We start from the raw sequence: 14,231 nt of genomic DNA, 5'->3' as shown, positions 1-14,231 counted from the left end.
GCTTCAAGGGCTGTCCGCTGGTCGCCGTCTCGGCCCGGGCGGGCGGAGTCGAGCGGAGCGGCGCTCCCCGCAGCGCTGGCCTTGAGGTGCCGCCGGTGACCGCTCGGCTGCTCCGCGGCTGAAGGAGCCTGAGGGGGGCGGGGCCTGCGGGGGGCGGAGGCTGCGGCGCTCGCCCCGCCCACCCTCTGCGCGCGCGCGTGCCCGTCCTCTCGCGAGAGGCGCCGAGTCTCGCGAGAGGGCGGGAGCCGCGGCCGGAGCGATGGCGGCGGCCGCTGCCGTGTGAGGCCGGAGCGAGCGGCCCGGCCGCGGCTCGTCCCCTCCCCACTCCCGGCCCGACGCGACGCCGGTGCTGCGGCCCCCGCCGCGGGCCGCCCGTCCACGGCCGCGGCATGAAGGCGGCGCCGGGCAGCGCCGAGGGTGAGTGCCGGAAGAGGGGCGCGGCGGGGGCTGCCGCTTCCCGCCAGCTCTGTGAGGAGACGGGCGGCCCCGGCGGCTCCCGGGCACCGGGCGGCTCCGTGTCGGGTTGAGGAGTCTCTGAAAAGCGGCAGCGGGGCTGCGGGCCGGGAGGGTGGGGGTCCCGCGGGCGGTGGCTCCGCGCCGGGCGGGCTGGGGCTCCGCGTGGTCGTGCTGCTGCGGGCTGGTTCCGTTTGCGGATGAAAATAAAGGCGGACATTCTCGTGAGGCTCGAACTTTGCAAAGATCTGGCAGAACTGTCCTTGTCACTGGGCTTAATGGGATCTTATCATAAAATCACAGAACAATTGGGTTGGAGGGACCTTCCCAGCTCCCCCAGTGCCCCTCCTGCCATGACAGGGACATCGTCACCAGCTCAGGGTGCTCAGAGCCCCGTCCAGCCTGGCCTGGGGTGTCTCAGGGATGGTTCAGCCACCACCTCTCTGGCCAACCTGGGACAGGCTCTCACCACCCTCAGGGACAACAATTCCTTCCATATATCGATGTGCATGAATCTCTGGAGGGCGGGAGTAAAGCGGAGGGAGCCCCGTTCATTCCAGGTGTGACCCAGGAGCCATGAGCGTAAACTAAAGGGCAGGAGGCTCCGCTTGATCTGTGATATGTACGTGCATCAATAATGAAAACAAACCTTGACATTTTGCAGGTGAAGGTTTACAGGGCTGCACGCTGTGGCAGTTAAAATGTCATAGTCATCTGTTTGCCTTGGACCCACTTATGCGAGTGGGAGGGTTTATTTTGGCAGTGATGTCCGCTGTGATTTTTTGAGAAATGAAGTGTAGAATAAGCTGTTTCTTAGGAAAAAAAAAAAAGACAATTATAGCGTTCCTGAAACCTGCGTTGTCTTTGTGAATGTGTCTGACTAGATAGAAAGGGGAAAATGAACCATGTCGTTCTTTCTTCTGAATATTCCCCTGATTTACAGAAACAGAAAAGCTGAACAAGATGAGTACCCTCTTAGAAAGACTTCACGCAAAGTACAACCAAAACAGGCCGTGGACAGAAACCATGAAGTTAGTCCGTCAAGTCATGGTGAGAGTTGTTGGGATTTGAGTAGGGGGGTTTCTGAAGTCTCTTTACTATCATTTTGCTGTCGGTTTGTTTGTTCTGCCTTCGCCTTCTCTAATTACAACCTTCCCATCTGCAGCCTAATTGACACGGGGCAGCTCACAGCTCCGTGCCAGGAAAAGGATCAAATGTGTGGTTTGAGAAGCCCAAACCATTCTGCCACTCTCTGTCTCAGGATGTCGTGTTTTATAAAGTAATTTGCTCCCTGTTCAGTGATATTCAAAACTCAGTGTTGGCTTAGCCAAATGTGGGTTTGAATTGGTCTCTGGATGGGGTGAGGAAGAGGAGACAGAGGAGAGCAACATCAAAGGCTTCTGTGTATATTGTGGTGTTAAAAGTTTGTCTCTCTTGTTATTGTGTTGTCTCTTGTATAACTCTTAGCTCCTGCCTATTAAAAAGTTGCTATAGTCTGTTCTTCCAGATGAGCAAGTTGCTTAAAAGAAATTAAGTCAATTCCATGCCTGCCTTTGTTACCTGCTTCCAAAATGGATTCTGTTCTCCTGCAGGAATCACAATGAGGATGTAGTTTTGGAATGAAATCTGATCTTTTAATTACCTAGATAAACCTCACTTGACTGATCAAAAGTTGCAATAACTCCCTCTTACTGAGTGATCCACAAAAAGGATGTTTTTCTTCTTTTTTCTTTCCGACTAAGGAAAAGCGAGTTGTGATGAACTCTGGGGGGCACCAACATCTGGTGAGCTGCTTGGAGACTTTGCAGAAGGCCTTAAAAGGTTCGTATGTTCTGCACTTGCATTTTACAAACTGCTTAACGCTGGTACGCGATGGAAATACTGCAACTCCTGAAAGCAACCAAGGTTGTTACCAGGTCATTTTGCTGCGTTCCTAGCCCACATGTGCTCACGTTTGCATAGGACACTTATCTCGGTGCCAGTCAAAATTGCCTGTGTTAGTTTTACGGTATATTCAATTCCCCATGCGAAATAAAGCCCATTCTCTCTTTGCAGTTCTGAGAACATTTGGTTTTCTCTATGCAGATTGTTCTGCCTGTACTTTGAGTACAGATAATGTAGGTAGTTGCACATGTGAAGGTGTCAGCATATACGGGAGAGAGTAACTAGTTGAGATTGGTTTTAATGCTGATGTCTTATTGCCGGGGAAATGTGGAATCGTTTCACTGAGCCTTGTTTTTCGCTCTTTCCATCTAGTATCTTCTCTGCCCGCCATGACAGATCGCTTGGAATCCATAGCCAGACAAAACGGGTAGGTCTTCTTTATTTTATGGCTTTTCCTGTTTATCCGTGCACATCGTAGTCTCGCTGCTGGTTTGACTGGGTGTTTTGTGTGCACCTCATAGCAATTTTCATTTTGTTTTGTATGTAAGCCTTGGATCTCACCTTAGTGCCAACGGCACTGAATGTTACATCACCTCTGACATGTTCTACGTGGAAGTCCAGTTAGATCCCACCGGGCTGCTGTGCGACGTGAAGGTGGCTCATCACGGAGAAAACCCTGTGGTACGTACGGCTGACAAACGGGGGGGTGACACCTTGATGAGTTTGGAACCGCTTGTTCTAATGGAAAGTAAAATCCTCCGTGGAGCAACGTGTTGTGGGTGAATAACTGATGTAGGGTGCGTGTGTAAGGACCATTTGACTGATCTTTCCTTTTCTCTGAGTGGTTTTATAACTGACAACATTATTTGAGAAAGAATATTATTTCTAGAGGAAGCATAGGGAAATTAATCTTCAAAAACTTAGATCTGTGCATGGAGAGTAGTAAAATGTGGAATGCAGAAAGAAAATTGCTCATGGCACATGTATGAGATTTAAACTTGCTATTTACACTGGCCCAGCCACTTTTCTGGAAACAGACCATTTTTAATGTCTCTATATAAGATCATAGGTTTTCAACCTAAGCCTTCATAGTTTATAAAGTTTATTTCAAATCAGTCGTTTAAGAGAAATTAGTATTGCTTGAATTTGACCCGGGTCGGAGAGCGATGAGCAGAAGTAGGACCATAGCAGTGTGTAGCTGTGGGCATTGTGTTGCCTCTCAAGAAAAGCTGATGCTCAGAAATTTTACTCTCTTACTATTTTACATTTGCTGTGCTGCACAAAGACTGAAATATCTGCACTCAACATTGATATCATTGTATTTTCTTTCCTTTTCAGAGTTGTCCGGAATTGGTGCAACACCTGAGGTGAGCAGCAAGAGCTGTTTGTTGCACTTTCTGACAGGCTTTTCTTTGCAGTATTGACCCAATGTTATTTTATGTCTGGAAACTCCAAATACTTCGTAACTGTTCCTTTCCCACAAAGTCTCTCTGCTTCTCCAGGGGATTTTCTGGCTTTGGTTCAGGTATTTCTGGTTCTGGCTCCTGGAAGCCACAGCACAACATTCATCAGAATCAGTGAAGCCAGATCATTTAAAGAACACATTTTGTAGCTTTCATATAGCAAAAGTCTTTTCTTCATCGACTTAGTATTTGTATTAATATAACTTTTTAAACCAAAACCTTATTTGTTATAAATTTTAGTACATCTTAACTTTTTCTCCCTCTTGTTTTCAGAGAGAAAAATTTTGATGAATTTTCTAAGCATCTAAGGGGACTTGTGAACCTCTATAAGTTACCAGGAGACAAGTAAGTCTTAAATACATATATAAAATTAAAGAAATCTAGAAGCCTTTAGTTCTGTGCTTCAATTTTCATTGCGTGGCTTGTGTGTGCACACAGCGGGTGGGGAGGATTTCATGGGAATTGGGGATGCATAGTGAAAAGCTGTAATTTCTAAATGCTCAGGGTGTTGGCGAGCGCTGCAGCTTGTCAGCCACCAGGCGTTGGCTTTCATTGAACAGTTCCTTTCAATCTTTCTTATTTTGTTTTGTTTTGTGGTTTTTTTTCCCAGCAAACTTAAAACTAAAATGTATTTAGCTCTGCAGTCCTTGGAGCTGGACCTCTCGAAAATGGCCGGGATGTATTGGTAAGGACTTCTACATGGCGGTTGGTTTTTGTTGGTGGTTTGTTTTTACGTACTAATTCTGCATCGTGTTGGCTGATTCTGATCATGCCAAGTATTGTGTATCTAGGAAATGTCACATCGTCTGACATTATAGCTGAGAAGTACAATGCTGAGGCTATAGAAGACCTGTGCTAACAGGAGGATTATATATATATATATATATATATGTATGTATACATTGCTTGGAGCTTTCTGAGCAATTCCTTTTTAACCACAGAATTCAATCGAAAGAAAGTCAGGAAGGTAAAGAGTTGATAACTAGATGGATTTGTGGTAACGTGTTTTACAGTGAGAAATCAAGACATGTTTGACCATCTTTCCCTGCTGTAGATTCGGTGGATAAACCACCCGTACTGTAAAGTAGCTTTTGTTTTGTCTGTAGCTGTGAAGTTTAAGATCGTTCCTTCTGTGTGACCAAGAAGTGTGTATATTGAGCTAAAACCTGCCATCCGCCCGTGAATTTTGGCGTCGGGTTTGGCTCTACCTCATTACAGACCTGTGATTGCCTCTTTTGCAGGCAAGCCACCAACGCAAACCCCCTTGACAAGATCCTTCATGGCAGTGTTGGCTATCTCACCCCCAGGAGCGGAGGTATCTTTGATTAACACTTAAAAAATTAACATTGCTTTGTTCAGGGTCCCCTTTATGGATAGTAGCTTCACATAAGCTGATGACAGTAATGGAAAATGCAAATCAAATCAAAGAAGGAGAAGGCGGTTGGGTATTTGCAAGTCGCACGTGATCCAGAAAGCCAACTTATCTTTACAAAGCCACAGACGGTAATTTTTGGTGGTTGGCCACATCTGTGTCTCTAACAGCAGAGGAGGACTCATTGCTGGTGCAGTAGCAGCTCTGCCCAGCGTGTGCTGCTCTGGGTGGACATTGTGAGGTTACAGGGATTAAGCATGATGGGGTTGGTTCACTTGGATCGTCAGGACACTTGTTCAAAAGCTTCTCTCCCCCAGGTCTCCTGATGAATCTCAAGTATTACGTCTCGCCCTATGATTTATTTGAAGATGGCACTGGAGCCCCTGTTATTTTGCATGAGAATAATGGTAGGTCGGCTTTAGGAGCTAGTGGGGTCTGCTGCTGGAAGGAGAGAAGGAACTGGGATTCCAACAGTTTTCTCCCCTCTGCTGTCACCTGTAACGCAAGAAAATCATAAATGGATTTACAGAGGACAGGGGTTTGATGAGCTCATGTGTAAATTGTGGCTCAGCCGACCGTCTCGAACCTGGTGGCTATTATGTGTTTGAACTGGGCTGCTACCCCAGTGACACTCTGCAGACTGAGCCCTTTTCCTTGGGGTGAATTTAATCATTAATGTGAGATTTATTCTGTTGTGGGGATACTTGTATCTCTGCCATCTTACTGGAAGATTATTTCTATGCATGTGCGTGGACATCTGTCTCGTGCTAAAATGACAGAACCAAGCACCAGTTAAACTTGAGGCTGATCTTGGAAAAGAAGCAGGTGAAGATGTCCAAATTGTTTTGTTTTGTAAAGAGCATGCTAGAAACTTGCAGATGTATTTAGAATATATTTTAAGAATTATGCAGTTGGTCTACTTTGCAAGAGAAAAATAGAGCATTAGATAGCATCACTAGTTCGAACGCTGAAAGCTCTTCCTTGTGGAAGAAATAAGATACTTTCACTTAGCGATATTTAATTCATAAAACTTGCATTGGTTTTTTGTCAGCTTACGTTGTCGGGGTTTTTTCATGCCTCCTCTTGCAGTGCCTCGATCTTTGGGTATGAACGTCTCAGTAACAGTGGAGGGCACCATGGCTATGTACAAACTTCCCATCGCTCCGCTGATTATGGGCTCGCATCCAGTTGACAGCAAAGGGTAAGTGCAAGACGCACCTGCCAGGCCCTTGGCAGCTGCCTCGATTACATCCAAATTCAGCGTTCTGTGGGGAGATGACTGCATGATGTCCTAGCATTATATAAAGCACTTACGTTGCTGTCTTTAATACAAGAAAAATGTATTTGAGGCACATGCCATGCTCTTGAGGAGTGTCTGAGTTTTTAAGACGGTATAAAAGCTGCTTTTATTTGAGCAAACAGTAGATGGGGTGTCTGGTGCTCATAGCAGAAGCCAGAATCATGTCCTGTGTCTAATAAGATCTTTCATTAACTCAATATTTCAGAACTCCGTCCTTCTCATCGATCACCAGTGCCAACAGCGTGGACTTACCAGCTTGTTTCTTCCTGAAATTCCCTCGTCCCATTCCGGTGTCTCGAGCTTTCATTCAGAAGCTTCAGGGCTGCACAGGTGGGTTGCACATCTGTCAGACAGATTCTCCCTTGGTTTTTATTCATGAACTGCTGCTGATTTTTTAAGGTCAGCCAGAAAAGTTGCTCAAGGTTTTGTCGAATTTCCGGTAAAACCTGGAGAAGTTTCTTCTACTAGATAGTAAAACTGTCTCTAACCCACCATCTCTTTCTGGCTCGCAGGTGTAATTATTCTGTGCCATCTTGTTCCTGCAGGTATTCCCTTGTTCGACACACCACCAACGTTTGTGCCCTTGTATGAGCTAATCACCCAGTTTGAATTATCCAAGGAGGCGGATCCTCTGCCTTTAAACCACAACATGCGCTTCTACGCAGTAAGTATGTTGTTACAACTGGGTCGTTACCCCTGTAGATGAGCAGTTTGGGGTTCTTCATCTGTTTCAGGTGACTTTCTAGTAGGATAAAGGAAATGGGTACAGTTTATTCATAGGCAAAACCTACGCTATCCAAGCATTAGAGTTCAGATACAGACATGATCACAGTAATTGGGAAAATTGGGTAATGTAAAATCCCTTGCTGTGGGAATGACAGCAGAGGTACGGGGCTGAGCCCTCCCAGGTTCTGTCCCTTCCTCTTGCTCACACTGTAACGTGGCTGAACAAACCGCGTCCCTTGGGAGAAATCGGCGTTCTTAAATTTGTCAATGGCAGATCTATTAACTGCCTTTTCCTTGGAGGGGATGCTCTACCGTACGGAGCAGTTTTAGTGGGGACAGTGCAAACCATTTGGCATTACTGCTTCTGAGGAGCTGAAATCATGTTTTGCTTGTTCAGATTGGAAGGAAAGCGTCTTCGTTGTTTGTCACGTTTAGCCAGAAAGGTGGTTTGGTGTCATGTGGGTCTGGGGCCAGCTCTCTCCTTCCTCGATGTCTGTTATTGCCTTGTACCCAGCAGTGGTTGGAATAAAGCAGAAATTGTTTGTCAGGCTCTTCCAGGACAGCAGCACTGTTACTTTCTGAACAAAGATGCTCCTCTCCCAGATGGAAGAAGCCTTCAAGGAACCCTGATTAGTAAAATCGCCTTCCAGCACCCTGGACGCGTTCCTCTCATCCTCAATTTGATCCGGCATCAGGTGGCGTACAACACGCTGATCGGCAGCTGTGTCAAGCGAACAGTTTTAAAAGAAGGTGGGTACCGCGTCAAGTGGAACATGACGTGTGGATGACAAGAAGCACTGCATAATATAATAATAATAAGAAATGAGGCCTGTGCTGCTTTCCTTTTTTTTTTTTGGTAAAAGTTTTTACTTCTATATGGGGTTATTAAGCTGGTTCACCTCCTGTGTTCCCTAATTGAGCAGTTCTCTTGTCTTTCAGATTCCCCTGGGATCCTGCAGTTTGAAGTTTGTCCTCTCTCTGACTCGTGTTTCAGTGTGTCCTTCCAGCATCCTGTGAACGACTCCCTTGTGTGCGGTAAGTGGACTTGGGAAGAGCACGAGTGTGTTTCTGGGGAGACAGACAGGGTTTTCTTCCACCGTAACCAGGATTCTGATCTCTTCCAAATGCCTTTTCTTGTAGTGGTAATGGACGTGCAGGACTCTACCCACGTGAACTGTAAGCTGTACAAAGGGCTGTCCGATGCTCTTATCTGTACAGATGATTTCATTGCCAAAGTTGTTCAAAGGTAAGCTGGATTTTTTTGTGCTGCCGTGCACTCCAGATAATACAGATGATCTATCTCGTGTTTATCCTGGTGTTTTCAGAGCTGTTCTGTCTGTGGGTGAACTTTGTGGTTGTCTGGAAGAGAAGAAAGCTGGGAGCCCTATAGAAAATTCCATTCCAGATGTTGAACCATAGCTACTTATTTTTGGGTGCATGTCCGAGGTGTCTGTGCCTTCCCCGGTAGCTGGTTGTGAAATGTGGCAGAGCTCCCCTGCAGTTTGTCATTTACAGAGGCCTTTTATCAAGGTTCCTCCATCCCAGCCACCATTCAGAACACGGCAGAGTGTTAACAGGACACAGCACAGGCTTTTTGAGTGAGAATTGCTGGTTTTTTTTCTTTCAGGACATTACAGGCTGTAGAATGTGGCATTATCATTGTTTTTTACAGGGTTGCAGGGAATGAGGTTTGCCAAGCTTAGACAAAGGGGTTTTCTGGCAGAATCAGAGTAACAACCCAGTTGCATCCAGTGCTTTAACTACGAGATGACAACCTGCCAATTATTAGTTATTAGAGTGAAATGATTGATGAATTCTCCCTTTACCATTGCAAGGCAATGTGTAAAGGCTCAGTTGCCTCCTGGCTAGATAAGCATGATAAGTGTAAATAGAACAGAACAGCAGGGAATTTGCGGTGCCTGGACCTGTTGCTCTCTTGTGCTTAGGAGCCTTACTGCTTGCTTTACGTCTGGTAAGGTTGTTTAAAACGTCTTCAGTGATCATCACAAAATGCACGCTAAACCCTCGGTTTTGTGTCCTGCAGGTGCATGTCCATCCCGGTCACCATGAGAGCAATTCGTAGAAAAGCAGAAACGATCCAAGCAGACACACCAGCCTTGTCCCTCATTGCAGAGACAGTCGAGGACATGGTGAAGAAAAACCTTCCCCCCGCCAGCAGCCCCGGGTATGGCATGACCACGGGCAGCAACCCCATGAGCGGTACCACTACCCCGACAAACACTTTTCCTGGGGGGCCCATCACCACTTTGTTTAACATGAGCATAAGCATGAAAGAAAGGCACGACTCGATGGGTCACGGGGAGGACTTCAGCAAGGTGTCACAGAACCCGATCCTCACTAGTTTGTTGCAGATCACGGGGAACGTGGGTTCGACCATTGGTTCGAGTCCCACCCCTCCCCATCACACGCCACCACCTGTGTCCTCACCGGCGAGCAACACCAAGAACCACCCCATGCTCATGAACCTGCTGAAAGAGAATCCCCCTCAGGATTTCTCCACTCTGTATGGGAGCAGCCCCCTCGAAAGGCAGAACTCTTCCTCTGGCTCCCCCAGAATGGAAATGGGCCCTGGGGGCAATAAGCAAAAGAAAAAAAAATCCCGTATGCCGGCCGACAAGCCCAAGCATCAGACTGAGGATGATTTCCAGAGGGAGCTCTTTTCGATGGATGTTGACTCCCAGAATCCCATTTTTGACGTCAACATTACTGCAGACGCCCTGGACACCCCTCACATTACCCCAGCGCCCAGCCAGTGCAGCACTCCTCCCACCACCTACCCGCAGCCGATACCTCACTCGCAGCCCAGTATTCAGAGGATGGTTCGACTCTCCAGTTCGGACAGCATCGGGGCCGACGTGACCGATATCCTTTCGGATATAGCAGAGGAGGCTTCCAAGCTCCCCGCCACTACCGAGGACTGTCCGCCCATCGGTACTCCCGTAAGAGACTCTTCTAGTTCAGGACATTCACAAAGTGCCCTCTTTGACCCCGATGTTTTTCAGACGAACAATAGTGAGAACCCCTACACAGACCCAGCAGACCTGATAGCGGACGCTGCTGTGAGCCCCAACAGCGACTCTTCAAACCATTTTTTTCCCGATGGAGTAGATTTCAACCCTGACTTGCTGAACAGCCAGAGTCAAAGTGGCTTTGGGGAGGAGTATTTTGATGAGAGCAGCCAGAGCGGAGACACTGATGATTTCAAGGGCTATGCATCCCAGGCTCTAACTACTTTGGGGGTGCAAGTCTTGGGGGCTGATGGGGGGGAAAATAAGTTTAAGGGGAGCAATCAATCCGATACGGTAGATTTTAGTATTATTGCAGCTGCAAGCAAACCTCTGGGGTCCTCTGACATCATGGAGCATCACAGTGGAGGTCAGAGCCCTTTACTGAACGCAGGGGATTTAGGAAAAGAAAAGTCTCAGAAACGGGTAAAGGAGGGGAATGGTTCTGGGGGTAACATGGCAGGTCCCGGGATAGACGGGAAGCCGGGGAAGCGCAGCCGGACGCCATCCAGCGATGGTAAAAGTAAAGAGAAACTTCCAAAGCGGAAAAAGCAGGAGACAGATGGGAAATCCCCGTCTCACAGTTCATCAAACAGGCCTTTCACGCCACCAGCAAGCACAGGTGGGTCCAAATCTCCCGGGAGTTCGGGCAGATCTCAGACTCCTCCTGGTGTAGCTACTCCTCCTATTCCAAAAATAACCATTCAGATCCCAAAAGGAACAGTGACTGTCGGCAAACCGTCTTCGCATGGCCAGTATACGAGCAGCGGCTCTGTCACCTCCTCCGGCAGCAAAAGCCATCATAGCCATTCTTCCTCCTCCTCCTCCTCTTCCTCCTCTTCAACCTCAGGCAAAATGAAAAGCAGCAAATCGGAAGGGTCGTCTGGCTCAAAGATGAGCAGCAGCCTCTACTCAGGCCAAGGCGGCTCAAGTTCGGGTCAGTCCAAGAGCTCGGCTCAGTCGGTGGGCAAGTCCGGATCCTCCCCCATCACCAAACACGGCCTCAGTGGCTCCGGAAGCGCCAAGATGAAACCTCAAGGAAAGCCATCATCGCTTATGAACCCTTCCATGAGTAAACCAAACATCTCTCCGTCTCATTCCAGACCCTCGGGAGGTTCTGACAAGCTTGCTTCTCCCATGAAACCTGTCCCCAATACTCCCCCGTCATCTAAAGCGAAGTCACCGATCAGTTCGGGTTCCGGAGGCTCCCATATGTCTGGGACCGGATCGAGTTCGAGTATGAAATCATCTTCAGGAATGGGATCTTCTGGCTCCATGTCACAGAAACCACCTCCTTCCTCGAATTCTTCAACGGCGTCTTCATCTTCCTTTTCATCCAGCGGGTCTTCCATGTCTTCATCTCAGAACCAGCATGGAAGTTCCAAAGGCAAGTCTCCGAGCAGAAACAAGAAGCCATCTCTGACTGCGGTCATAGACAAACTGAAACACGGGGTTGTCACTAGCGGGCCTGGTGGAGATGACCCCATGGATGGACAAATGGGGCCAAGTTCCAATTCCTCAAGCCATACGATGTCCTCCAAACACAACATGTCCGGAGGTGATTTCCAGGGCAAACGTGAGAAGAGTGACAAAGAGAAATCGAAAGTCTCCGTTTCTGGAGGATCTGGTGACTCTTCCAAGAAGACTTCAGATTCCAAGAACGTCGGGAGCACTGGAGTGGCCAAAATTATCATCAGCAAACACGATGGTGGTTCCCCCAGCATTAAAGCCAAAGTAACCTTGCAGAAACCCGGGGAGGGAGGTGGGGATGGCCTGCGGCCTCAGATGGCTTCTTCCAAAAGCTACGGGTCCCCCCTCATCAGCGGATCCACCCCCAAACACGAGCGCTGCTCTCCCAGCCACAGCAAATCGCCGGCGTACACCCCCCAAAACATCGACAGCGAGAGCGAGTCGGGCTCCTCCATCGCCGAGAAATCCTACCAGAACAGCCCCAGCTCCGACGACGGCATCAGGCCCTTGCCTGAATACAGCTCGGAAAAACACAAGAAGCACAAAAAAGAGAAGAAAAAAGTGAAAGACAAAGACCGGGACAGAGATCGGGATCGAGATAAAGACAGAGACAAGAAGAAATCTCACGGCATGAAGCCAGAGAGCTGGTCCAAGTCCCCGATTTCGGCCGAGCAACCCCTGTCCATGACGAGCAGCGCCATCCTGGCGGCCGAGCGACCGACCCGGCCCAGCCCCGAGTTTTTAATTGGGGAAGAAGATGACGATCTCATGGACGTTGCTCTAATTGGCAATTAGTTTTCATAGTATCTCGAAAAGACGAGCTCGTACGCAGGACCTACGGGTTCCGGAGGTTGAAAGGAAGGAGCTGTTCGCTGCAAACCTGCCACGCGGATTTTTACGGGGTGCGTTTGAAGAGAAAATAGTGTTTCCAAGGTTCTCCAAAGTCTGAACAGATGGTGCAAGCGCCAGCAGCTGGTTCAGCAAGCCAGTTCCCAACTGCGGCCTTTGTCCTGTGGACACTTGCACTCATTCTTAATTAAGGAGTATTAATGGCCCCATTAGAGTTAATGGGTGTAAAGCGAAGTGTGGGGGCAGCCCCCAGACTGCTGCACACAGAAACCAAGGTTATTCTGGGAACGTCCGAGTTCCTCTGCCCCTCTCCCCACTCATAAGTTGCTTTTGGTTTTAGGAAGTTTTAAACTCATTATTTTAGGGTGTGTTTTAGGGTTGGGTTTTATTCTTTTTAAAAAGGGTGGTTGGAAGAAAAAAATAAGATATATATTTATTTTGGCGGCGTTTCTTCTTTCAATGCCTGGTTCAACTTCATCTTCCTCTGATACGAGTGGGTGCTGTATCCTGCAGAGATCGGCGTCCTATTCCAGGTCACCCCGAGGAAATATCCCCGTCTTGTGTTTGACTTTGGCTTCATTTGAGCTATTTATTTCTCTCCATATCCAAACGCCTCGTGCTGCTTCTTTCCTCTGTTTTCACTGTACCCCACGAAGCTCAAAGGGACTCGGAGAGTTTGGGGAGAGCCCATGGATTTGGGAAGCTCTCCACCCACTGTGGTTTTGGTGAAGTTGGTGACATTCCGGCACATCTTGGAGCAGAAACAACCGTCCCAACAAAGCAAGTGGAATCCAGAGCTGGGGATTCCACAGGATGGTTCGCTGGACGTGGAATTAATGGGATTCATGTGGAAATCGGGAGGAAATACCATTCGGCTGCGTAATTAACACAAAAAAAAAGCAATTTAAAGGAAAAGAGCTGCGCACGTTTCCTTCTCCGCTCGCCCAAGACCAAAGTTCATTATTAATTTATCTGCGGTAAGCGGTGTCACCATCACAAATCGAGGGAACAAAGGCTTCTCCTGACCCCGGGGACACCCCTTTTCAACGCTTTTCTCCCCATTTTTGTGCCCTGTCACCTTCCACCCCGTATGATATAAATCACGAGCGACTGGCCGGCGCCAGAGGTGAGGTACGCGCCAGCACGGACGTTTCGATGTGTGAACGCTTGGTTTCGGACAAATGTTTTATTTTTGAAACTATTTTTGCTTATTCTCAACGATTATTTGACATCTTTCAGTATTGGAAAGATTAAAAAGAAGCATAAACAAAATAAAAGCCAAACCTTTTAATCTCAGGTGGCGAAGTGGACACGGAGATTAAAAGAAAATGGTTCTTCATGGTGGTGATGTAAATACCTGCCTGGAAATTGGCGGTTTTTGTAAATGGCCCCCGCCCCCCCCCCCCCCCCGCCCTTCTGGGGCAGTTTCACCTTTTTTGTGAAATATTGCGAAGAACGTGTTTATTTACATGCAAATAAATCTCTTTGGTACAAACGGGTCTCGCGTCTCTGGAAATGGCGCGGGGAGAATCCGCCGCCACGCTTGATTTTCCCGCGGGAATGACATCACCGTGGCGTCACGCCAGCGCGGCTCGTGATTGGCTGAGCTCTGCGGCATCCCGGAAGGGGGCGGAGGGGCGGGGGACACCCCCCCCCCCCGAGACCCCCGATCCCTGCGGCGGCACCGG

General features: G+C 48.2%; 1 protein-coding gene across 2 annotated transcripts; it reads left to right on the top strand.

Moving 5' to 3' along the window:
• The first annotated feature begins 252 nt into the window (after positions 1 to 252).
• On the top strand, positions 253 to 14,032 carry MED1 (mediator complex subunit 1). 2 transcript variants are annotated; one of them, XR_013923331.1, is made up of 18 exons: positions 253 to 417; positions 1,397 to 1,503; positions 2,196 to 2,274; positions 2,710 to 2,764; positions 2,886 to 3,018; positions 3,676 to 3,704; positions 4,074 to 4,145; positions 4,411 to 4,485; positions 5,042 to 5,115; positions 5,490 to 5,579; positions 6,262 to 6,373; positions 6,678 to 6,802; positions 7,018 to 7,136; positions 7,747 to 7,948; positions 8,138 to 8,233; positions 8,339 to 8,444; positions 9,243 to 13,669; positions 13,841 to 13,862. XR_013923331.1 is itself a non-coding variant. In XM_080359601.1 (17 exons), the coding sequence occupies exons 1-17, from the start codon at positions 390 to 392 to the stop codon at positions 12,487 to 12,489; spliced, it is 4,749 nt and encodes a 1,582-aa protein (XP_080215727.1). In that variant the 5' UTR covers positions 253 to 389; the 3' UTR covers positions 12,490 to 14,032. The 2 variants fall into 2 exon arrangements, 1 of the variants encoding a protein (XP_080215727.1); XM_080359601.1 differs by having other exon boundaries at positions 9,243 to 14,032.
• The last annotated feature ends 199 nt before the right edge of the window (positions 14,033 to 14,231 follow it).

Source organism: Nesoenas mayeri (genome assembly GCF_963082525.1).
Source record: "Nesoenas mayeri genome assembly, chromosome: 26".
Taxonomy (NCBI): Eukaryota; Metazoa; Chordata; class Aves; order Columbiformes; family Columbidae; genus Nesoenas; species Nesoenas mayeri.
The sequence above is the reverse complement of the archived record's forward strand: the minus strand, read 5'-3'. Positions and strand labels throughout refer to the sequence as shown.

Bases quoted from the DNA above. Each gene is read 5' to 3' on its own strand.
- MED1 (XM_080359601.1), top strand. From the start codon at position 390: ATGAAGGCGGCGCCGGGCAGCGCCGAGG. The intron at 3,019-3,675 runs GTACGTACGGCT...TTTCCTTTTCAG, and splicing joins ATCACGGAGAAAACCCTGTG to AGTTGTCCGGAATTGGTGCA. The intron at 6,803-7,017 runs GTGGGTTGCACA...TTGTTCCTGCAG, and splicing joins GAAGCTTCAGGGCTGCACAG to GTATTCCCTTGTTCGACACA.